The 23267-nt window shown below is 58.4% G+C and overlaps 7 protein-coding genes across 7 annotated transcripts; all 7 read right to left on the bottom strand.

Annotated features, from left to right (window-relative positions):
• Positions 1–608: 608 nt before the first annotated feature.
• On the bottom strand, positions 609–1445 carry LSCM1_06327 (uncharacterized protein; the record flags this gene model as incomplete). Its single annotated transcript, XM_067323758.1, has 1 exon — positions 609–1445. One exon carries the CDS (start codon positions 1443–1445, stop codon positions 609–611), a length of 837 nt encoding a protein of 278 aa, XP_067179387.1.
• Positions 1446–3542: 2097 nt separating this feature from the next.
• Positions 3543–5384, bottom strand: LSCM1_06326 (uncharacterized protein; the record flags this gene model as incomplete). Its single annotated transcript, XM_067323757.1, has 1 exon — positions 3543–5384. One exon carries the CDS (start codon positions 5382–5384, stop codon positions 3543–3545), a length of 1842 nt encoding a protein of 613 aa, XP_067179386.1.
• Positions 5385–6207: 823 nt separating this feature from the next.
• LSCM1_06325 (uncharacterized protein) lies at positions 6208–6561 on the bottom strand (the record flags this gene model as incomplete). The annotated part of the gene is made up of 1 exon (XM_067323756.1): positions 6208–6561. The coding sequence occupies one exon, from the start codon at positions 6559–6561 to the stop codon at positions 6208–6210; it is 354 nt and encodes a 117-aa protein (XP_067179385.1).
• Positions 6562–7776: 1215 nt separating this feature from the next.
• On the bottom strand, positions 7777–9537 carry LSCM1_06324 (uncharacterized protein; the record flags this gene model as incomplete). The annotated part of the gene is made up of 1 exon (XM_067323755.1): positions 7777–9537. One exon carries the CDS (start codon positions 9535–9537, stop codon positions 7777–7779), a length of 1761 nt encoding a protein of 586 aa, XP_067179384.1.
• Positions 9538–9958: 421 nt separating this feature from the next.
• Positions 9959–11044, bottom strand: LSCM1_06323 (uncharacterized protein; the record flags this gene model as incomplete). The annotated part of the gene is made up of 1 exon (XM_067323754.1): positions 9959–11044. One exon carries the CDS (start codon positions 11042–11044, stop codon positions 9959–9961), a length of 1086 nt encoding a protein of 361 aa, XP_067179383.1.
• A 284-nt stretch (positions 11045–11328) lies between these two features.
• On the bottom strand, positions 11329–12426 carry LSCM1_06322 (uncharacterized protein; the record flags this gene model as incomplete). The annotated part of the gene is made up of 1 exon (XM_067323753.1): positions 11329–12426. The coding sequence occupies one exon, from the start codon at positions 12424–12426 to the stop codon at positions 11329–11331; it is 1098 nt and encodes a 365-aa protein (XP_067179382.1).
• Positions 12427–14786: 2360 nt separating this feature from the next.
• LSCM1_06321 (uncharacterized protein) lies at positions 14787–16703 on the bottom strand (the record flags this gene model as incomplete). The annotated part of the gene is made up of 1 exon (XM_067323752.1): positions 14787–16703. The coding sequence occupies one exon, from the start codon at positions 16701–16703 to the stop codon at positions 14787–14789; it is 1917 nt and encodes a 638-aa protein (XP_067179381.1).
• Between the last annotated feature and the right edge of the window lie 6564 nt (positions 16704–23267).

Genomic DNA, 23267 nt, shown 5'->3' with positions numbered 1-23267 from the left:
TTCGATGTGGGCGATGTGGGGAGAGAGACAGAAAGACCTGTGAGAGGCGGAAGGGAAGAAGGGCCAGCGATTTCAAGGCGGGCATACGTGCGTGTAAGTGCGTGTGTACGCCACATCACTCCTCTGCAGCAGAGAGTGCACCATAGTATAAGGAGAGACAGCTACCCAGTGCAGGAAAGAGCCACCGGAGTGCCTATTGAAGGCACCCACTTTGTCAAGGCGTGCGATTGGTCTCTGCGATTGGCGTGGCTGTAACGCACTCACACGTGAGCCCGCGCGCTCCCAGGAGCAAGAAGGGTTGGTGCGCACGTGAAGACTTCTTTCTAGTTTTTTTCTGCAGCTGCTTGTCTCTGAGTGCGCAAAAATGCAAGTTGGCAATCGAATACTCTGCTGTCTCGCGATGAGGTGCGCAAAAGCTGGGGAAGGCGCAAAACACCGCTCTCATCACTGGCCAAATGAAACAAGCAAGTGTCCCGATCGTCGATCGATTTGCGGTGCACCTGCGTACCGCGATTAGCTCCGGAGGACACATGGTGCCCGCAAGTGAGGAAATGCCTGACAGGCACACGTGTTGTGGCCGATAGGTCAAGCTGTAATACTGCACGCTCTCACCCCTCCGCGTCGAGAGCGAGGGTGTACTTGGGCCTGAACGTTTGAGCGACGCTGCTGCCACCCTTCACAAACTCCTGCTTTGCCTCCATCAAGTCCCGGTGCGCGACATAAGTGATTGCTGACGGTATCCCAGACGCCTCTCGCGTCTTAGCAGCTGGGGAGCGGTCTGCCGTTTGCGGCGTCTCCATCCGAGCATCATTTCCATTCCCCTGTCCCTCTCTGGTCGCCTCCGTCGACAGGGGCCATAAGTGCAGCTGCTTGCGGATGTACTCGGCAATGCACATTTGTGATGCCTTGTTGTCAGCACTGCGCGTCCATACGCACAGCTTCCACTCACTCAGCACAGATGACGCGTGGCCGGAGGGCGAGGTGCGTTGCTTCCCGCGACTCACAGTAACGCCGCAAATCTCCTCCTCGTCGCCGGGAAAGAGCTCCCCGATCGCAGAGAGACACAGTGTCTGCCAAGCCACATCGATCGGCTTCAAATCCCCCTCGCCCCGCGACACCTTGCTGGTAAAGGGGATGACCCACTTTCCACCTCTGCGGTTGGCCTCATGCTCCCACATTGGGGCGATGTGCTTTCGAAAAAGGTAGTAGGAGCTGTTCGGGGGGAGCTGCGACGGCACAATGGTGCAATTGAAAATCCCCCAGAAGCCCTCGGCACTGTCGAACAAGCCGATGCTCTTTACCTGCTCCAACCAGTTGGCATGTTCTCTGCCGTGATCGTGCTGTCTCTGCACAATGTCGCACCACATCTCCCACGTTCCCCACAGCAGAGTAAGCGGCTGCTCATCTGCCACAGCGCTCTCCTGGCAACCTCTCTTCGGATCCATAGCGTAGAGACAAACGACAAAACTCGAGATGGAACGCGCCTCACAAGAAAAAAAAAACTGTCATGTAATGTCTATCGGTCTATGTGTCTAATGCGGAGGACCTTTTCGAAGAATGTGGTGGAAGGAGGGGTCCTGTGTGTCGTATGGGTGCCCTTTGATAAGAAAGGGTCCTCAGTGGATCTGAGCAACACCTGCAGATACTGCGTCTAGGACTTGTTCTTCTGCCCAGGCATTTGCTTTTTGAGGAGGGGCAGAAAGTGTTATGGTGAAGGGTTAGTAGTGACGGTGATGGAGGACATGAACGCCGGGGCGTCGTCAGGTAAAAAAGTCACTTTTGCCGGTGCCCACACAGTTTCTTCTTGCGCAGGCCGGTACGCGCTTATGATGGAAGTCCATGTGCATGTACGTGTGGATTCATTGGACGCGAGAAAGCACCGGCAACTAGGCAACCGGCAAGCTCTTCCCCTCGTCCAAGAGCCCCTTCGAAGCGGGTAGGTGGGGCCCCACCCTCGTGAGCGCTTACCAGCAAGCGCGCTGCGTCCTTCCAGACGCATCAGGCCTTTCTGCTGGCTGCGACCCCGCCGGAAAGGTGAGCAGTGATCGAGCATCCACGTCGCTCCTGCTCCGCAGCGGGGTAAGGAAAAAGCTTCAAACACTTTCCGTGCGCCTCATGTACGGCATCAATACACCAGAATCCTCTTGTGCTCCTTGCAAGTGTGTCCTCCCCCTCTCACGCCACAGAGGGCACAGGGGGCCGAAACCCCACTGTAGGCCCCAGCCCGCCACAGGCTCCATCGCGCGGCGGTGCAAAGCAGCGGCGCACACGCAATACGCCAGGGCGCCGACACGGCGGCCTGCGCACGGCCTCTGCCTCAAGCTCTGTCCTGCACATCGTCCTGCTCGCCACGTGACGCGTCCCTCTCCCCGAGGCCTCCCTCAGCGTCTCCACGCATCAGCGGGCAGAGCGAAGGCCGGGCGCGACACGCTCGAGTCGCGCTGACGCCATGCGCGCCACCGCAGCGGCATGCAGGGGGCCTGGCCGCCGGCATGGGCCGCGATGAGGCGCCCTGGCTTTCCCCACGCCGTGGGCACTTGGCCCTATCCCTAAAAAGAAGCGGCGCGGCGCTGGCAGCAACGGGGAAGGCTGCCCGGGGCCACCCCCGAAGAGGGGGGTGCTGAGACCCCATCCCCGGTGTAGAGGAGGAGTGCGCACAAGGAAATGTGAAGGAGGGGAGCTGCGACACCGACAGACGTTAGGGAAATCAGCACTGCTCCTCTGGCCGTTGCAGTGTTCGAAGATGAAGCGGGATAACAGGAATAACAGAAGCGTATGCAAGAAGCTCTCACTTCTTTTTTTTCTCTCTGGATTTGCTGTACAACACCCAGCGATAGGGAAAAAGCGAGAGCGCGAGAGACTAGACATCCCACGCTTCCCAGGCAGACAAGAGGAACGCAGCACTAGCGGAAGGGGGGAAAGAGAAGCGCGTGGCTCCCCTCATCACGGAGGGATCTGGAAAGGAATGGAAAGGAAAAAAAAGAGCCGTTGCAGGCGAATGCACCTCGTTGTGGTGCATTTCAGCCACACAGAAGGGAGAACGGCGAGAGAAACAGAAGTGATGCATAGCAGCAAGGGAACTCGTGATCTGAAATGTAAATATGGACAAAGCGGAGTAGCATCCAACAGAGACAGCGGGAAGAGTCGGACGAAGGAGAAGGGGAAAAAAGTTGGACGTCGTGGAGGGCGATGATGCCAGCAACGAAAAAATTCTGAGATTCTACGCAAGAGGGCGCTTTACTCCCAAATTCGTGGATGCTGGGGCGATAACAAAATATTCTGGTTTTTTATTTGTTCAAAAGGCAGACGAGAATCGAAAGTATGGAGAGGGGGGAGGGGAAAGGAAAGAGCAGTATTTGAGGGGGGAAGGCAGGCGGGAGAGGGCCTTCGTCTGTGCTTCTATAGAGGGTCGTATGTGCATAAATAGGGAAGTGGGCACTGCGATGCGCAGGGGGGGGAAGGGCTTCAAGGTTGGAGCCACTGATATGGAAACGCAAACAATCAAGAGAAGTCGAGCGCCTTCAGTAGAGAGTCCAGGCCTGCTAGCGACTGTTGGGGGAAGGGGGGGGTTCGGAAAAGGGCTCGTCATCCACTTGATCGCTTACAAGCTGACGCGAAATCGTCGTCACAAGTCCCTGTGCATCCTGCACGAACAGCCAGCCCTCGTTCTTGCGCAGTGAGTGAACAGAGTTCTGGAACGAAGTGGATAGCAGCTCCCGCACAGACACGCTGTGAACAAGGCCCTTTCGATGCCCACCCTCATCCCCCTCCGCCTCTGAGGTGAGATCGGTATAGAGGCCTTGGTGCCTGATCCACGATGAGTTGAGGCACTCAAAGGCAGAGGGACGATCCGCCGCTTTAGGGGCAAGCATGCGGCGTATCAAGTTTTTGGCCGGCTGAGAGACGTACCTCCACTGATGTCCGCCAAAGTCCGGCCCTTCGCGCACAGCCTCGATATGCTGTCGAGACGAAAGACAGGGAAACGGCTCGCACCCTGTGAGAAGGATGCACAAAGTCACCCCGGCCGCAAAGATGTCCATACGCTTCACCAGGTCTACCGGCGCTTGCGGCTTAGCTATGTGTCTGAGCTGCTCGGCGGACTGCCGGTTTGATCGAGGGCGCCGCGGAGAGTTTTTCTGAGCGTTGTAGGCGGAGAGAATCTCAGGGGCAGCGAAGCCGAGTGTGCCACACGGGGTGGAGGAAACGAGAAATGGCTTGCGAGCCTTCACGCTGGGCTCGGTGCGCGGTACCTCTTCTGCCGTGAGTCCAGCCGCCCTAACGGTGTCGGGGGGCGTGGGCGGCAGTGGAGGGCGCGACATCTGTGCTGCCGACAGGGACGCCTCTCCAGCCTCGCTTTGCGGAAGCAGCTTCGCATATCCAAAGTCGGCAAGGCGTATGTACAAACCATCAGACGCGCCGGCCGGGCCCGTCGCGCACCCGCCCCCCGCACCGATAGACCCATCCCTCTGCCACTGCACATCTGGATTCGCAATAGGCTGTAGCAGAATGTTCTCCGGCTTGATATCTCGATGCACAACACCGCATACCTCGTGCACGAAGTGAAGCGTTTCAAGAAGTTGGCGCGCGATGACGACCACATCACACTCCATTGGGATCTCTTGATGAACCAGCCAATCGAACAAGTCTCCGCCGGCGACATACTGAAGTACAATGTAGACCTCGCTGGGTCCCTGCGCGACAAAGTACAGCTGAACGACGTGGGGGTGGCTGCATCTACGCAGCGCTTCCACTTCCCGCTGAATGAGCTTCCACCTCCTTATGGAGAAAACAGTGGACTTGCGGATGGTCTTTACGGCCACCATGCGACCAGCAAGATCGGCCAGCCCCTTTGTATCCGGCACATCGATGAGAAACCACTCAAGCTCCTCTGTAATCTCGCGACGCAGCATCGCCTGATAAACATCGCCATTGGCACCTTTGGCGATGAAATGCCTCCCTTCGAAAAAAGTACTCCACCCGTACCGTGCGTAAGGGAACGGTAGCACGACGCCCATCTGTGTTGCGTGGCAAAGCTGCAGCAGACGATGCCGTGCCGTCGCGTCGCAGTACTCCAAAATTTTCCTCCAAACACACCGTGGCGCGCTCACCACCAGGTTCGGCTCTGCTACGCATCGACGACACACGGCCGCATACTTGGCAACAGCGTGCTCTTCACTATCGTAAGCGGGAAAGCTAGACCCGTAGCGACGCCAGACGTAGCAATGAGCGCAGCAGCGAAGATGGCAGCGGCTGCACTCCTCAAAGGCGTGGCCGCTGCCGGTTTGCGGTGGCAGCCTACGCGTCGCTTTTGTGTGACACAAATCGCACACCGCCGGCCACCGATTCGACGCCGGTGAGGATGTCTTCCCGCTATGCGCCCCCATTTGATCCGCCTTGGTGTATGAAAAAGACTTCAAGAGCTGAGCCAGCTGCGTGTAATGTTTGTTTGAGGCGGTCTATCGGTAGCGACAGACGTCGCCTGAGGCCCGCACCAGAGCTAAAGAGAGACACCTGTTGTGGCTCCAGTCGATTCCCTTCGCTTTCGATAGCGTTTCCCGCTTGTGCGAGAGTTCGCAGGAAACAAAAGATGCTAAACAGGTATGGTGCATGACAGAAATTCACTCACAGCCGTGAGCGTCGTTTGCAGAGCAGCAAACCACTGCACCGTCTACTGTCCAGCTCAACGTCAAGGTACGAAGAAGGATCAGCGGAAAGAAAAGGCTCGATCGGCAAGATATGTCCCAGCAGCTGTTATCTGTCGAGGAACGGGGGCTGGAATGCACGTGAAGGGTCGCGAAAGCTTAGACAGGAGAGAGAAACAAACATCTGGCGACAGCGTAAAAGGTGCGCGCGCCACTAAGCACAAAGGCGCGGAAGCGGCCCCCGCTCAGCACAGGAAAGTGTATTTGTCTCGTCCACGAGCGCAGTCACGCAGCGCCCATTCGCATGGGCCGCCACACAACTGCGCAGGTGACCAGACCCCGGCAGCAGGGCTCTGCCACGATTAATTGTCAGTCATGCTGACGCAGACTGTGCTGTCCTTTTGACGAAAACAAAGAAGTGCAGCGACGCTGCTTACTCACCCCACCCCACCTCGTATAGTGGGCGAACGTCTTTTTTTCGTTGGTTCGTTGTTCTTTACTCAACAATCTTGTGAATACGAAGCACGTCGGCAGGAGTCACAGAGCGCGTACTACCGACCACAGTTCAGGTTTTCGAGCCTTTGGCCTCTAGAGCCTCCACCTCCATGCGATGTCGACGCTTCTCCTTGGCTATGCACTTCATCAAGTCTACCTTGTACGGGAAGTAGCAGGCCACATGCTTCTGATAAAGTTCGTACCCCTCCACGTGATCTGCCTCCATGCACTCGTAAAAGAGTGTATTGAGCTCGTAGCAAGGATTGCCGGCCCCCATATTGGGATCGTATGGGTGGTAAGGGTGCCGGCCGAGAAGTTCGTTAATGTGCTTGTTACCCAAGTCCTTCGTTGGTAAGTTTTGAAGGTAGGCATCGTCTCCGTACATCCAATTAATGGCACGGCGGAAGTACGTGTCTTGCGGCATCCCTACCTTCCAAAGATGCGTTTGTGATGTGTGTCTACTCACTGCTGTCGATGACTCGAGACAGCTTCCAGAGAAAAAAATGAAGACGAAGGCACAATAGGAGGAGAGGAGTGAGAGAAAGTGGCTTCAAGAGTGGCACATCAGCCATCTGTGCGCACTCTTTTCTTTGGGAAAGCAACACACACCACGCCAGGCAACACAGAGCGGATGTAGACGAATGCAGTGTGCTGCTGAGATGAAGGGCAGATCTGAAAGAACGTGTAAGGAGAGTGTCGGAAGAGCTGTTTGCCTCTCACGTGCCTGAGCGCCGTACAGAGGAGCGAGATACTTGGGTGGCTGATAATGCCACTGGGGAGTCCCATGGGAAAACGCGGTCAGCCTGCGCATCGCTGTCGTCTTGCTTGCCATCGGGGCGAAAATATGATTGCGGTAGTAACCTGTAAAAAAGTTGCAGCTGATGCCTGCGCCCGTGGCCGCCCAACTGAACGCAACGGTGAAGTTTGCCACGGAGAGGCTTGAGCGGAGGCCCATCGTAATGTGGCTCATGCAAGGTGACTCCTCCTTCGCCACGCGAGACTCTCAGCGGCTCAGAGACTGGTGCCGACGGGCCAGCGGCTTTTAGAACATGCTTTGCAAAAAAGAGTCTTGGAAGACCAGAGTCCAGCCTTCAGCCACGCGAAATATGGTGATGGGTTGTTGGATGCGATGCCACCAGCACTGACCCCCTTGCGGTTTGCCATCATATGGCATAGTGAGGAAAACACCCGCGCACCTCTCGTCAGAGTCAAGCGGCATGTCTTCGAGTCGCTCGCTCAGATCAATAGCACCCCTTACCTTTTTGTACCCGACCCCTTAGAGATTACACCCGCAAGATGTATCCTCAGCGATGAGCTTGGTTCCACGCTGTAACTTCACGGACACCGTCGCCTCCACTGCGGCGACAGTTGGGGAGCACACGCGCGTGAGAAATGCGCATTGTGTCCGAGAGAAGGGTCCGACACCAAAAGTAGAGAGACTCTGCAGGGCAAATGGGAAGCATCAGTCCAGGGCTCATCTTGAGTCAGACGAGCAGACTCTGAGCGCCGCGACGAGGGGATCGGCAAAATTCACGTAGAGGCACACTAATTCGCCGAAAGTTTTACTGCTTTGTCTGCCTTTTGCCTCTTGACCACCCGCCCATGTAGTTGATCGTGCAAAGTGATGGGAGCGCACCCATCACTCAAAAATATTTCCAGTACTCCATATATTGAAGTTTAGTCGTCCTCGATCCTCCAGCAACAACAGTCGTTGCTCCTGCACACTGTCATCATCGTCTGGCCTGGCGAGCAGGTCGCACTTGAACAGCTGCCGAACAGATTGGAGAGCCTTCGCGGGACCGCAGACGAATACCTGGCTCGTGCCTTCCACGGCGTCGCTGAAAATTAGCCGATTCCGCTTCACAAGATCTGTCACATACCTGCCGTGCTTTCCCTTGTCCTCCTCCCGCGAAAGTGCATACTCGTACTTGGCAATAGCGCCTGTCCTCAGCGCTTCCTTGAGGGTCTCATCATACAGCAGCTCTGCCTTTGTTCGCGCTCCGTAGAACACCCAACACGGGAAGGGGGCACTCCCAGGGGCTGAGGAAATGCGACGAAGCATCAGCTGCGTGACAGCTGAAATTAAGGGTGCAATCCCTGTGCCACACCCGATAAGAAGAAGTCGACCCTGCAAGCTCTTGACGTGAGCAGGGTTGCACAGAGCTGTGCATCCAGCCTGAAGCTGCTGGGCAAAGAACGAGCCTCCAAAAAGAGAAAAGCTCACGTACATGCCTCTCCGACTCGTAGCTGCTGCACTCTCTGTTGTAGAGCGTGCTGCACAACACAGAGGATGGGATGTATGACCGAAGAAAAAGTCGCTGTTGTCCGTGGAGGTGCTCGCAGCAGCCCTGTTGAGCATACCTGCGATACGCTGAGCATCGGCGCTGACGGCGGCCGCTGAAGACACGTTTGCACAGCGTCGAGCACACACCTCCCTCATGCACAGCTGAACCGGACTTAGTGGAAGCGTGTCAGGAATCCATTTTGCCACACTATATTTACGCGTCTGTAGTGGTCCACTGACCTCAAGGAGACGACTGAGTGAAATATTGACAAAGGAGAAGACTTCAAGTATGTCGACAAGAGAAGGGTAACAAAGCGGGGCGCTGCTTTGTGACAGCGACCGCAGCAGCTTGGTGCCTACATCAGAGGACGCGCACACCTCGAGAAGCCTCACCTTCTCGGGATCGGGTGGCGAGGTAGTTGAAGTCGAAGACGCTGAGGGGGGCTTCGACTCGTGGTGAATCCGTAAAAGACTCTGAAAAAAGTTCTGATGAAGCAGGTAGCTGCTACTGCTTATATCGACGTATAGAGACAAAAGTTGCCCAATTGTCAGTGGCTTTTGTAGCGGAAGCCACGGAGGAAAGTTGTCTTCCGGTACAAATGCGGAGCGATGCAGCTCACACCACGCGCACGGATCGAGGTGAAGCGCCCTGCACAGCCTTTCCACATCATCGGCATCCTGTGTACCGTGACTGTTAGTCACAAGCACCTCCACCACGTCGCCCGGTAGCATCGGTCTTCCGTTTGCAGATGTGAATAAGTTGACGACACTGATGCCTGGATCAGTTGGAGAGAACGGAGATGCGCTGCACGCCACTAGCTCAATCCTGTCAATGGGGAAAAAGTCGCGCGCTTTCATCTCGGCTCTCTCCCAATCACCCGCAGATTCCACAGTTGATTTTGAGAGAGTTGGTGGATCAATGTACTTCACTACAACCGAGCCAATATAATTAACAGCTTCTTCCTCTTCTGAGGATTGAGATCCCTCCTCTTCAACGCCCCCGCCTGCTATAAATTCTTCGAATCTGGCGAGCTCATCGTAGTAAACATCCCACACGCAGCGAGTACACCCGCTCCCACAGCACTCCCCTGGAGCCGGCTCGCGCGGGCGTCTCATGAGTCTCGGTTAGTCAGAGTGTGCGAATAAAAATGCAGGATAGCGATCTCTTGATATCGACAAAAACGGCGAATAAATGATTGAAGTAATCATGTACTCTTGGGCAGTAAAAATAATAATAATAAACACATAAACAGTGAAGAGGTGTAGAAAGGAGAGTAATGTGTGCCGGGCTGGTTTGCCCTTCATCAAAATTCTTTTTCCTTCTCTTTCTTTTTGCGAAGCCTCATCCACAAGGGATTTTCAATGCCTGGAAACAAGAGTGGACTTTTGGTTGTCGGTGAAAAAGAAATGCAGCGTATCATCGACCTCAGAGACAGCTATTATGCATCACCAGTGGCTGGCTTTCAAGCGGGCATTTTTATTCGGGCAGGTTTGATTGATGCATGCAAAAGTCCACTGAGAAACGGCTTCCTATTTGTTAAGATTGTGAATGTGCTTCGACAACGCGCCATAGGTGCTCACGGAGCTGCTCCTTGGTTTCTATATGACGATGATTCCACACATACGGATCAGGAGCCTCAGCCTCTTCTGCCGGGTCTCTGTATTTCGAAAAATAGGGATGCTCTATCACTTGCTTCGCAGTTAATCGTCTCGCTGGATGGAAAACTAGCAGCTTCGACAGAAGGTCGGCAGCTTCTTCGGTGGCCATTGGGAAAAGATCTTTGAAGGGGAGAGCGAGCCGGTGTGGCTGAGAGAGAATAAATGCCTTTGCTTCTGAGCTTAGAAACTCCATGTCATCAATAGATGGGGACCCTAGCAGGTTGACGATCATTACTAGCTGTCCAATATAATCGCTTCCCGGAAGCAAGGTGCGGCCCACCATCAGCTCCGCAAAAATCAAACCAAGACTCCAGACATCTACCGCACTTGTGTACTGATTAGATCCCATCCCGAGTACTTCGGGGGGCCTGTACCAACGAGTCACGACATACTGTGTGAGATCCGACGAGCTCATCACTTGATCATCACGAGCCATCCCAAAATCACAGATTGCCAGTGCACAGTCCGCATTTACAAGCAAGTTGCTCGGCTTCAGGTCGCGGTGCATCACCTTGGCAGAGTGGAGGTAATGTAATCCGCGGAACGCTTGAATCATGAAATACTGAAGATGCTCATCAGTGAGTTTCTGTCGGCTTCGTATTATACGATTCAAATCCGTGTCGTAAAGATCCATTACCAAATAAATGTCCTCAAACGTCTCCTTCGACTGAGGTCGAATGAAGCGGTGAAGGTGAATAAGATTACTGTGTTTCAGCGATGTCATTATCTCCATTTCCCGCAAGATTCGTTTCCCTTCGCGAAGGTCACCCAATACGTGAGATAATCGCTTGATCGCCACTCGCTCACCGGAACCGTGTACGACCGCCGAGCATACAGTGCCATATGCTCCAAATCCCACAACTTTGAGCAGATCATACTCTCTGTCCACTTCAAATCGCTGCCCTCGAACGCTATATACCTTTTTTCCACTGGGCAGTAGAGCTAAAGGGACGAGCTGAGTCATGTTTAACAATGTCTCCTCTCGCCGCGTTCCGGACTGTGTAGCAGTCATAAAGCCGACATCTGCAAGAATAATAAGAGATGTAAAGAGTGTAGTTTCGAAGTATTTTAGATGCCTTCTTTAACAGATGTGATGGACTTGATGAATATGCAGCAGCTTTGTTGGGTTACATAGGATTCCGCTTTTTACCCCACGAGAGACCCTCCTCGTTTTCAAGTATAGCAGTGCATCCTCCTACTAGTACGCTGCTGAAGTTGAGTGGCGCATTAATTCACTCTTCTTATTTTTTATGATACATCAATGGGGCATGTAACGACCAAGGTGCGCGTGGCTTTGACAAGTTTGGCCCTCACTTCATCCGCCACGATTGGCACCGGAAGCTGAGTAACACTCCCATTAATCTCTAGTGTGCCTGTTGTCGCAGAGAGATCAATGTCACGAAGCGATACCACATTCTCGGGAAGCGAGAATCTAATGATTAGGTTCCCTTCGGTGCGCTCTATTACGAAACGACTCCAGTTGGCCTCGTTTTTTCCTCGAGGTCCGGCATTGGATGTTCCGGGCGCGCTGGACGAGTGCGGCTTTGAAGCTTTGCCATCAGAGTTTGGTGTTTTAGGCGGCACAACGCTAAGCTGCCCCATGTTTCGTGTGTCGATGATTCGGCATTTCTCTCTCAGCGATGGCGGAATATGTGACAAGGGATCCGGGCGTTTGCCGGAACCCTCACAGCTGCCATCAGGACCGTAGAGTCGTGCATTTCCGTCCACCAAAAACCCTTTTTTGATCGCTTGACTTGGCACCACTTCACGAATCAGCGGTTGTTTGCGCTCCGGCACCTGTGCCTTCGCCAAGTTGAGTGCGTCTGGGATGTTTTCGTCTTCTTCCGCCCGGGACTCGGTGCTAGCTGACTTCATTTGAAGCAGATCAGCGGCGTGCTTCACGAACTCAGCCATCGACTCAGATGTGTCAATAATGTCTGAGAAATAAAAGGGGTTACCAGCGATTCTACAAGTCCTCAGTAGTAATTGCACGCCACACTCTTTTTGAACCCACTCAATTGAGAGCGCCACGAGCTTCTCCGTCAGGTGCTGGAAAAGGTGATGTCCAGGCCTGCACTTCTTAATCAAAAGCGTGTGCACAACAACATCTACAGAATATGCGTAGTCGCGACTTTTCGTCTCCTTTGGCTCGCTGACCGAGAGAGGAATAATAAGGTTATCTACTCCGTGGTGCTCAACGTAATCGTCCTCCACCGTGTTCATGCTTCGTGCTAGAGGTGGGCCAACAGAGTCATGGCCGCAAATGTTTACTATGTAAGAGGAAGACTCATCCGCGGTCTTTGCCGCGAACGCAAAACCAATCAACAAACCAGATGCAGTCAGCATTTCAGTGTGAGCACCTGCGAATCCACCATCAACTCCAAAGGGGGAAGAAGCACAGGAAAAATAATAGCAGGCATATATCACCACTTTCGTGACCACGTGTCCGCGGACATCCTGCGTGAGGGGTAAACCTCATTCTACGCAGCCCCTCATAGGCTCCATCGCGCGGCGGTGCGAAGCAGCGGCGCACACGCAATACGCCAGGGCGCCGACACGGCGGCCTGCGCACGGCCTCTGCCTCAAGCTCTGTCCTGCACATCGTCCTGCTCGCCACGTGACGCGTCCCTCTCCCCGAGGCCTCCCTCAGCGTCTCCACGCATCAGCGGGCAGAGCGAAGGCCGGACGCGACACGCTCGAGTCGCGCTGACGCCATGCGCGCCACCGCAGCGGCATGCAGGGGGCCTGGCCGCCGGCATGGGCCGCGATGAGGCGCCCTGGCTTTCCCCACTTCATGCGCACTTGGCCCTATCCCTAAAAAGAAGCGGCGCGGCGCTGGCAACGACGGGGAAGGCTGCCCGGGATCACCCCCCCCCCCGAAAAGACGGGAAAGCCCGCTAACCAGGATACTATGCTGAAGCCCGTACTTGTTATCGGGGGAAAGTCGGGAGATGAGAAAACAGCGCCGAAACCCAAGGCGCCGCTGAGGGCCCACAAAAGCACGGGCCCAGAGGGGAGCAGGGCGTCGGAAAAGAGAGCGGAAGCACAGGGCATTTTCATGAAAGGAACCCGAAGGGAGAGAAACGACCAAAGACTGCAAGGCGAAAGTCTTCCTCGTGATTGGCCGGGTTTCACGCGTCAGCCTAAGATCCCCAGAAAAAATTCCAGGCCCTTTTACCCCACCAGCGCGGCAAAAAGATGCAGAGGCGAGGCGCCTATTTCACACCAAGGTGCCGGAATATAGGAATCAAGTGAAAGGAGCTGCGCAAATGCCGCGCGGGCTGCCCGGGGCGAGGTACACCACACGAAAATCAAAAGACACCCGCACAACCAAACGACGAATAGCACATCCGTGGCCCCAAACGCCGCGACGACACAAGGGCGAAAGCGCCTAGGCCCACGTCTTGCAAGCGAAGGGGCGGAGGGGAGCAACACGCGGCAGAGCCCCCCACCCCCCCACCCCAAACCCGGGTTTTACTGCGGTAGATATGTGCACGTCACGAATGTTACTGGAGAGCTTCGACCGAAGTTCCACGTTTGAAAGCGGTTTTTTGGCCCCAGTTATCACCAACGTGTTACCCACCTCGCGATTTGCGAGCGCTCACCTTTTACCACCACCAAAAGAGCTCGCAACGACAAGGCCCCCGCTACTGAGCCTGGAAGTCTGAGACTCACGCCGCCTAGGCCGCGCCCCTGGCTCCAAGAGGACGAATTTAACATAAAATCAAAGCCGCTGCAGCGGCGTTTGGCTAGGGCCTGCACGGATCGACCCCAAAAGCCCCATTAAGCGAACGCGGCCCCCGCCCCCCCGGGTAAAGCAGCCGCAGACCAAGCAAACCCGTGAGAGCCCCCACAACCACCACCCAGGGCAGCACCCGCTTTTTTTAAGGAGCCAAAACGGATCCCCATTTTATTCAAGGACACCACCAAGGGTGAGTGCAGGCTGTTCACGCAGAACGTGCGACATACCACCGACAGCGAAGCCGCAACACCTGGGAAAAAGAGGCCCACCCAGCCACAAGCCAACAGGAAGGAAGCCCCCCACCCAAAACCCAAGGGCGAAGGCCAGCGCGCCACCCCGAACGGCAGGGGGTGTCTGCCGCGCGTCTTTATTGTGAAAAAGGAAAAATAGGGAGGGGAAAGAAAGTGATGTGAATTTTCGGCGCCCTACTAGTTTCACGCGCCGGAGCAGCCCCCCCCCTTTCCCCAAGTTGGGGGGGCCAGCCCGCCGCCTCTTTCCTTCGCTGGCGGACCCTGCTTACCCTGCCACCAGGCTTTTGACCTAAATCAAAGATCTTCCCTTCCCCCACGCAGGCGCACCCGCCCATCGCGCTTAGTGCTTCCGCTCCATCTTCTCCCCGGTGGGTGCGAATTGGGTGCTACGAAAAAAAAAAGCCCCTTACCAACCACCTCTGGATAGTCACCGCGGCTACCAATTTCCCGCGGCGGTAAAAGAAGCAGCGCCCCCAAAGCAGCCAGTCACATGCACACAATGGCCTGCTCCAGGAACCGCTTCGTGCGGCTGTGCGCCGTGGGCATTTCCCGCACGGCCGCCAGGTCCAGCGGCGTGGTGTGCTTCAGGTGCAGGGGCCACTGCCGCGCGTCGGGCAGCGTCGCCACCGGTGGCAGCCCCTGCATGCGGCGCGTCTCCGCATACAGCTCCGCGTCCGACACCCCCAGGCTCTTCGCCGTCGGTGCCTCCCATCCTAGCTGGCCAATCCTAGGAGGACTTGCGCGGCGCTTTCCTGCACGGCAACGGCCTCCTTCGTTTGCTGGAGGCCATAGCCCAGGTACCGCTTGAGCGTGTCCGCTCGCGTGTGGCCGGTGATCCGCATGAGGCCCGCCTCGGATACGCCGTTCGCTGCCAGGTAACGGGCGGCGCCCTTCCGGATGGACGGGAGGGCCGCCGCAGGGTTCACGCGGCGCAGCGCTGCTCGCAGCTGATCGCGGAGGCTCGTCACGTCCGCAAACAGGCGCTGCGTTGGGCCTCGGCTCCTCACCAGCTTCAGCAGCAGGGCCGCGTCCTCTCGCTGCAATCGCGTCCCTATCGCATAGGGCCCGCGGAACCTCGCACCCTTTCCATAGCGGATCGTGATACTCACTGAGACCGTCGGCGAGCTCTCCGAGAGTGTGGAGATGTGCACGTCCTTTGTCAGGAGTGTCCCCAGGTCGCCCGCTCGTGCGGCGCAGTGCCACGCCAGCTTCAGGAAGAGCGCGGCGCGCGGGTGGGTGCGGCAGAGCTCCTTGTAGGCCCTCCGCATCTCCTCCACCCGCAGCGGGGCGGGTGGGTGCGTCTCCGACTCCCTCTCGAAGCGCCTCGCCGCGGTGGCCGCCGCCCGGAACTCCGGTGAGGTCGATAAATCGTATCCGTCCGCCTGGTTTGTGTACAGGGGGAGGTTCAGCAGCGCGCCCTTGACGGACGCCAGGGCCTTGGAGATGGTAGACCACTGCCAGTTCCGCGCCCGAGCCGCTCGCACGATCAGGTGGATGACCGCCTTTGCCAGGTCGCAGTCCAGCAGGTCGCTCGGCATCGACCGCAGTTCTCGCAGCCAGCGTATGTGGCCCGCGCGGACCTCCGGCGACACCGCGCTGACGTGTGGGGGCCTGTCCGGGTAGATGTACCACCCTCGTGGGCAGGCGCGCCCCCCAGCTCGCCCGCCGTCCCCGTTTTTTAGGGGGAGCGCCGTCTCTCCGTAGAGCGCCGCGTGCTGCTCATGGAGAAGTTCTCCGGGCGCCGTGTCGGGCGGCGTGGTGCTCAGCCCGTCCTCCTCTGCTCGCCCCGCGTCCGCCAGGAAGGGGTCCTTCGCGTGGGTGCCCCTCGGGGCACCAGCTTCCGCGGCCTGCCGGCCGACCGTTGGCGCTGCCAACGTGCGCGAGTCCTCTGCCTGCTCCGCTGCCTCGGCTGCCCGCGGAGGCGCCACCGTGTACACGCCGACCGTCGCCTCGCGCGGTTTCGCCGTCACCGCATAGTGGCCCTCATATGCTCCCTCACGCGCCGACGCCGTTCCTGTGAACCGCGCCCCGAGTTGGAACACCCAGTCTCCTCTGAGGCACCGCGGCAGGCCAGCGTGCGCGACTCCCTGCACGATCAGGAAGTGCTTCGATGTGTCGGACAGCGCGGACTCGTCCAGCAGGCGGGCCTTCCCGTTGCGCGTCGGTTTTCCATACGGGTGCACAGAGAAGCCCATGCGCACCAGGGCGTCCGCCACGTCGGCGGGTTTGCCGGCATCGAATCCGTACGCTCTGGCGCGCCTGCACATCGCCTCCACGGCGAAGGACCGGTGTGCGCCGTCCGCGAAGTTCGCGAGCGCCGATGCCGTGAGCATGTAGCACAGTTTGCGCCGCGCGGCGGCTGTGGCGGCCGCGTTGTGCGCCTCTATCAGCTCCTCGACACTCGACGCGTGGCCGCCCTCCAGCTCTGGCTCCTCCTGTCGGGGCGCCGTGGTGGATGGGGGGGCGGGTGATGGCCGCTGCTCCAGCTCCTTCCGCATGGCCGCCGTGAAGGTCTCGGCGGACATCCTCTCCCGCGTAGCGCGGGTGAGGAAGCGGCGCAGTCGGCCCGGCAGGGTGGAGGCATCGCCGATGGGGCAGGCGTAGTGGTGGGAGAAGAACGACGCCACCATGTACAGCCCACAGTCCTCACTGCCGCGAGCCTGTCTCGCGCAGTATCCGTTGTGGATAGCAAGGCGTGGCCACATCGCCTGCAGACCCCGACGCAAGTCGCGTTGTACAGGGTCCGACGGGGCGGAATCAAAGACCGTGAGCGCGTAGGTGCGCTTACCCTCGGCCCGTGTCAGCACCCCCGCAATCCAGTGGTGCCGGATAAAAAGGGGAAAGTAAAGGACCCCGTGCTTCCGCACCAAGTCCTGAATGCGCGCGATGTGCTGCTGAGTTAGGTTAGCCAACGTGTCACACGGTAGTGCTTTCCCTGGTGGGAGGTAGCGCTGAAGAATCGCGTCCAGTTCCCTGTTGGACGTCTTCCCCGCGCGCAAGTCCCCACCCCACAGTTCCTCTGTGGAGGGCCGGCCCTTCTTCAGGACGCTGTCTTCGTTCCGGCAGGGCCTTCTCAGTTTTTTGTACTTGGGTCGGCGTTGTCCCGTACCGCGCTGGCCGGCTCGTTGGGCTCCACCCCACCGCCACGCCACATGATCTGCGGTGGCGGCTGGCGCGCCCCTCGGCTGCGGTACCCCCCGCTCTTCCGTGCGGGCTGCTGCTGCGGTTCTCGTGGCTAGCTCTGCCGCTGCGAGTGCTTGGCGTACGCCTCCATCTGCTTCTGGAGCTGGTCCATCCGTTGCTCCAGCGCTGTGTAGTCGGCTGCCGCCATCTGCTGTCCGTCCGGACCGTAAATGGGTGCGTGGCCGCCTTAAACAATGCTCAGCGCTCTCTTCGCCTCCTCGCATGCCGTGTCCCCGGTCGCGTTCGTCGCTGGCGCCTGGAGCAGCTGGTAATTGAGCGGGTCCAGTTCCCTTGTCGGGAACAGCGGGTATTGCAACTGCATGACGGCTGCGCCATAGAGGTCAGCCCTATCGCTGTACAGGTGCTTCGCCAGAGTCCAGCTGTGGCAGATCATAAGCTCTGGTCCTGGGATATGCAGAAACAGGTGGATGAATGCCATGACGCCACTGAGAGGGTCCTCCGAGAAGATGGTGTAGGCCGCCTGCGTCGTTTTGCGTGGGTAAGCGATCGCTCGCGCGCGCGGGCAATGAAGTCTTGTCAAAGCCGTTCCACTGCCCCTTCCCGCTCCTTATCCATACCGATCAGCCCCATCGTCTGCTCGACCAGGCGGGCCTTAGCTTTCCATGGGAAGAGCTCGCACTCGGTCTCGAACTGGAGGGTGTTTCGATGACGATCCTCGCCATCCTCGCTGGGAGTCTTGTGCCTCTCTGACTGACAGATTCTCTTCGCTGCGGTTTCCGGTGACGACTGCACCCTCTCGTGGTAGCATTCCTCGGTGATGGCGCCTTTCTCCGCCATCATTTTTAGGGCCTCCACGTGGTACATGGCCTTCTCCCTGATGGTGGCGGTGTCGCTCGACATCGTTAAGAGATAGGAAAGACGTTTTTTCCCCCGAAACTATCGTGTGAAAGGCGATGGTGGCGTGGAGGGCGAGAGGGCTTTGCTGCTTCGCCAGGTATTCACCGTTTGTGTGCAGAGCACTTATGCGTGTGCAGGAGAGACGGTGGGGATTGCAGGGTGGAGTGGCACCACCTTTTAGTAGAAAAGTGGCACGAAAATCTTTTCGCATTCTCATCTACAAGCCTGGACTTCACATCTCTCGCAGTGTTCGGGTAGCACAAACGCATCTTGCCCTGTTTTTCTGGCTCTTAATAGCTTTCTGCTTAGCTGGGCAGGCTTTGAGCTTGCACAGCAAAGGTGTTGGTGTGGAATCTTCACTGTAGAATAACCGAGCGAATAAGAGGAAGCGTTTGCCGTGGTGGGGGGCTGTGGTGCCCGAAGGCCCGGGAAAGTTTTAGGCCATGATGGGGTAGCGCCCCCCTCCAGAAAGTACTTCTATCCACAGCACGCCTTGACCATCCGCGAGAAAGAGATACCATAAATAGCAGGGCCCTGGCGCCTCGCTATGCTGGCCGTGGGGGCGCCAGGCTGAGTAGCACAGCCGCTTCTTCATTCCACCGCTTTCAGGGGATGATACGTGAACTTTTGCTAAGTTCGTATGGGGGTTTTCTGTTTTCGAGAAAGCGCCGGGCCCCGGGATTGAAGATCTAAGGGTCTTTGCTGGAAGAAAAAGCCCTGAAGGAAGCGCGCGCGACTTTACCAATTATATCGCCGATCGCTCTGGAGCAGCGGGTGTCAGGAAAGAAATGGGGGCTTTCCGCAAAGAATAATGCAAGCAGAAAGCACGCCACCGCAGTTCAATTCACAGGCTCAGTGGCGACCTTCCTCCATATTTTGCCTTTGCTTTTGCGGCGGCTGGCGCCCGCGGGGCGGCCCCTTCAAAGGCGGGTCCGGGCGGGGCACGGCAATGGCGCGGCGAACAAAGGAAGGCGCCGGGGGCTGCCGAAAGCAGCCTTAAGAATCACACGCATTTTTGATTTGATAGCAAACTAGACCCCCTAAAACCAAAACAATCTGGTACCAAGGACAGATTTCAAATGGCGAAGTGGAGTGCTTAAACATTGATGTGCTGCAAAAAAGCCTCTGTCAAAGTTGAGAAGCTCCGCGGCACTATCATACACACAATGCTCCTTCAAAGCAGCGCGCTCGGGCACACTTTTCCGGTTTCCAAAAGGGGCTTAGGTCATCGCCTGGGCCGGCGCGCTCTCTTCTGGGCAGCCCCAAAACACTCGATAGAAAGTGTCCCCGGGTAACTCTGCAGAAAGGGCGTTCTCGCAGCTGCGTTTTCGAAGCCCTCAGCACAGACCGCAGAAACCGAGCCTCCGCAACGGAAGCTCATTCCCCAGAGCATGGGGAAAGGGAACGGCCTTTAAGCAGGGCGAAAAACTTTGGCGCTCCTGGGTTTTTGCGAAATCGCCATGCCGAGGGCCCGAGGCTATCTGCGCGGGGGCGGACGTTTGGTGGCGGCGGCGCCAAAACAAGCGATTACCGGCGAGGGGGGGCGCAACATTTCTCGCCACGGGGCCTTGGCGTGGGTTGGGGGTGGCCTGGGGTTCTTGGGCTTTGTTCTTTGCGCAGTCGGTCTTTCGCCAGGCTTTCGGGCGCGTGGCCTGCCGGTGGGGGGGGGGCCGGCGCGCCGCCTGCTTTGGGGCCCGCGGCGTGGGTCTTGGGCCCTTCTCCACCTGCCGCCAGGCCACCCACGCCTTTGAGGCCCCTCAGGCGCCCCAAGCTCGAGGCAAAGGCCCCTGTTCCCAGCAAAAGCCACCGATAAAACCGCCCCCCGCCTTTTCAAAGTTTCCGACGCAAAGAGAGCAGGACACTCTCGTCGCCAAAACTTTTTCAGGGTGCCCAGGCTCCCGTCCCGGCATGGAGGCGGGGAATCTTTTACACCTTCTGGCTCGACCGGTTTGAAAAAATGGCGGGGTTTTTCCTCAAGCGGTTTCTTGCGATGGGGCTGGCTGGCTCCCAGCCCCCTTTCCTCCACGAAGGGCCGTGATATTTGGTGGGCCGCCAGTTTTCTCAACTACGCGTGCCCCTCTTAGCCTTTGGGTGCATCTGAAAGGGCCTTTTTCCACAGCCTCTCCCGCAGGGCCGTTGCTCCGCAAAGCGCGTCGCACATTGCCTTCGCCACCCACCAGGCTGAAAGCCGTCAAATTTTGCCTGCGGGGGGTGCGCTTTGTGGGGAGAAACAGGGCTCGGGGGGGGGCGGGGAGTTTTTCACCCCCGCTTATTCTTGCGCGGGGTCCCGCGGTTCCTCTCGCCTTCCCTTTGTTTTCTCGTTTTTTTCGTTTTGCTGCCTCGGGTGCTTCTTGCCAAAGGCGCCCGGCCTTCTGCTGAAAGTTCTCGTTTTTTAGCGCGGCACCGTGCGTAGGAGTCTTCATCGTCACATCCTTGTGGTTTTGTTCAATTGTCTGTTTGTCAAGGGGTGGGGCGCGGTGCTACTGCCCGCTTTGGTGGTGGCGCTTTTGCTCATTTACCACGGACCCTTGCGTGCGGGGAGCGGGCGGAAGGCAGAGCACCGCAGGGCGACCTGTTAGGGAAAACCCCGGCGGAAACGACGGCAGCAGGCGAGCTGTCGAGGCTTTTTGCCAGTGAATAAACTCTGTCTGCCCTGCTGGAAAAGAAAGGCGTGCTGCCGGGGCGGCGGCTGGGGGCCTTTTCCCAGGCGTTTGCGGGTTTGGTGCGGTGCTGGGGCGCGCCCCTTCCCATAGCGGGAAGGCCCCGCGGCCGGGCTTCTCGTCGGAAAAAAGGTCCGCGCAACGCGGTTTTGAAGGGGTCTTGGATGCGGTTTCTTCTCCGGCCGCTGGGAAATCCCAAGTGGTGGTCTGTGGCGGCTGCTTTGCTGCTGGGCGCCCTCCGCGCGCCGTGGGGGGTGGGGTCGTCTAAAAAAAAAAATGCCGCGCCTCCGGAAACCAACCCCAATGGCCCCCAAGCAAAAAAATGGGGTTTGGTTAGCGCCCCTTTTTGGTGCCCCGGGCCTTTGTAAGAAAGTGAAACGGGTGGCACGCCCAAGGGCACAAAACCCCTCTGGGGGGGGGTTTCTTTGCTTTTGGGGTGGCGGCGCCCAACGGTAAGGGCCCCCAAGCCGCAACGCCACACCGCCACCGCAAAATGTCTAGCCGGATCGCCCGCTTTACCTCCCGGCGCAGCCACGCGTAGATTATGTGCGGCGCAAAGCATTCCTGATTTGGAGTGGGGGGGGTGACGCAATGTTTTTGGAGGAAACCGAGCCACACTTCCCCAAGCAGAATCCCCGTCGGTGGACGATTGATGGGCGTGGTTTCATTGCTCAGAGCTTGCCGCGCGAAAGACGCTGGGGCTGCGGGGGGCTCTCGGTGGGTTGCCGGCTCTTTGCTGGAAAAGGTTTCGCCGTATCTAAGGATTTGTGGGGAGGGGGAGACGTTTCCTGCGTGCTGAGCCGCTTATTCCTGAGGAGAGCCGCGGCAATGGTACACGCAGCTTCTGGGTGCTCTCCCGTTCTGGTCAAAAGGGCTGGCGCTGTGCGGAAAGAGGGGTTGCTGAATGGGTGGGTCCGGCGGGGGAAATTGGGCGCGCGGGGTCGGGGGGCGGCTGGGGGCTCTCCGGCCCCCTTTTTTGTGGTGGCCCGGGCAGTTGTGGGGCCGTGCGGCTTGGCTTTGCCCATATCCGGGCGGGCCTTCGGCGCGCCAGGGGGGTGGGGTCGTGTGTGGGGGTGGGGGGCGGGGCGGGGCGCAAAACGAGAGCCTTTTCACCGATACTCGGCGTATTCGTGGCGCAAACGAAAACGGTCTTCCTTCCTCCCACGTGGGCTTTACTGACGGGCGCTGTTGGCAGCACGCCCTCCATTGACGACCGCGTCCCGCTGCACAGGCCGGCAAAATCTGAGGAGGATCGGGGCTGGCTGGCTCGGCGGGGTGTGCGCTTTCAACCCTGTGAATCGGAGTAGGTTGTAAAGCGCTTCTGTGTGGGGTGGCTGGTTGCCTTTGTCGCTGGGTGACGGGCATTGCCGCCGCGCGGTCGGAGGGTGCGCCGCTGTCGCCGCCTCGTTCTTGGTTCTCTGGCCCAGGGGCGCCCCCAGGGTTTTTCGAGGCCCAGGCCGCCAACCATAGGCTAACGCGCCCTTGATCGGGTATCGGCCCTTCGGCCCCGGGCGTGCGCCCTTTCATGGCTGGGCCTTCGATGCTCCGGCAAAAGGGGCGTCGGGGGCGCAAAACGCTCTCGGGGCGGGTCCGGGCTGCGTTGCCTAGTGGTCGCGCCGTGAGGGGTTTCCGCCTTTTCTATCCGGGGGGGGGCGTTTTCCCGGCGGGCGGCCCCTTTTTTTTTGGTGCCGCCGCCGCCGCCCTGGCCGGGCGCGCGCCGCGCGGGGGCCCCGCCCGGAAACCCCGGACTTTTAGGCAACGCCCCGGCCCCCCTCCACGCCGCGGGAAAGACCCCCGCGGGCGCCCGGGCGGGTGAACGGGCCGAAGCAGGGGCCGTCTCCATTCCACGGGTCGCGGCGACAGGCGAAGGTGGCTTCCTGCTGATGCGTCGGCGTGGTGCAAGTGAGGCGCGGACTTCTTTCTTGAGTCCGGCCACTAAATGCTCGCTGGGCACGGGGGCCGAAACCCCACCGTAGGCCCCAGCCCACCATAGGCTCCATCGCGCGGCGGTGCGAAGCAGCGGCGCACACGCAATACGCCAGGGCGCCGACACGCTCGAATCGCGCTGACGCCATGCGCGCCACCGCTGCGGCGCAAGCCTGCTCGCCGTCAAAGACCGCTCCGGCGCGGTGGCTTTGGGGGCCCCCCGCAGCCATGGGCCGTTTTTGCGAGGCGCGGCTGGGGGAGGAAGGGGGGCAGACACCGGTACTCGGCAAGGCGATGTGCTCCAGCCTTAGACGGGCTGATGGCGATGCGTTTTGATGGTCATGGCATACTTGTTCTCCGCTTCTTCTGTTTTTCCTGTTGCGGTCGCGAGTGTGTGTGTGTGTGTGGGGTGGGGGGTGGGGAGGCGATGGAAGAGTTGACAAGAGGCGCGCGCAGACACCGTTAGGCGGAAAGGCGGGCATTATAGAGGGAAGGGGAGGGGAGGGACAATGCTGATGTGAAAGCACCCTTTCCCGGGATGGCCTTGGGGCGCGACTGGCCCTCTCT

Source organism: Leishmania martiniquensis, chromosome 19 (assembly GCF_017916325.1).
Source record: "Leishmania martiniquensis isolate LSCM1 chromosome 19, whole genome shotgun sequence".
Lineage (NCBI taxonomy): Eukaryota > Euglenozoa > Kinetoplastea > Trypanosomatida > Trypanosomatidae > Leishmania > Leishmania martiniquensis.
The sequence above is the reverse complement of the archived record's forward strand: the minus strand, read 5'-3'. Positions and strand labels throughout refer to the sequence as shown.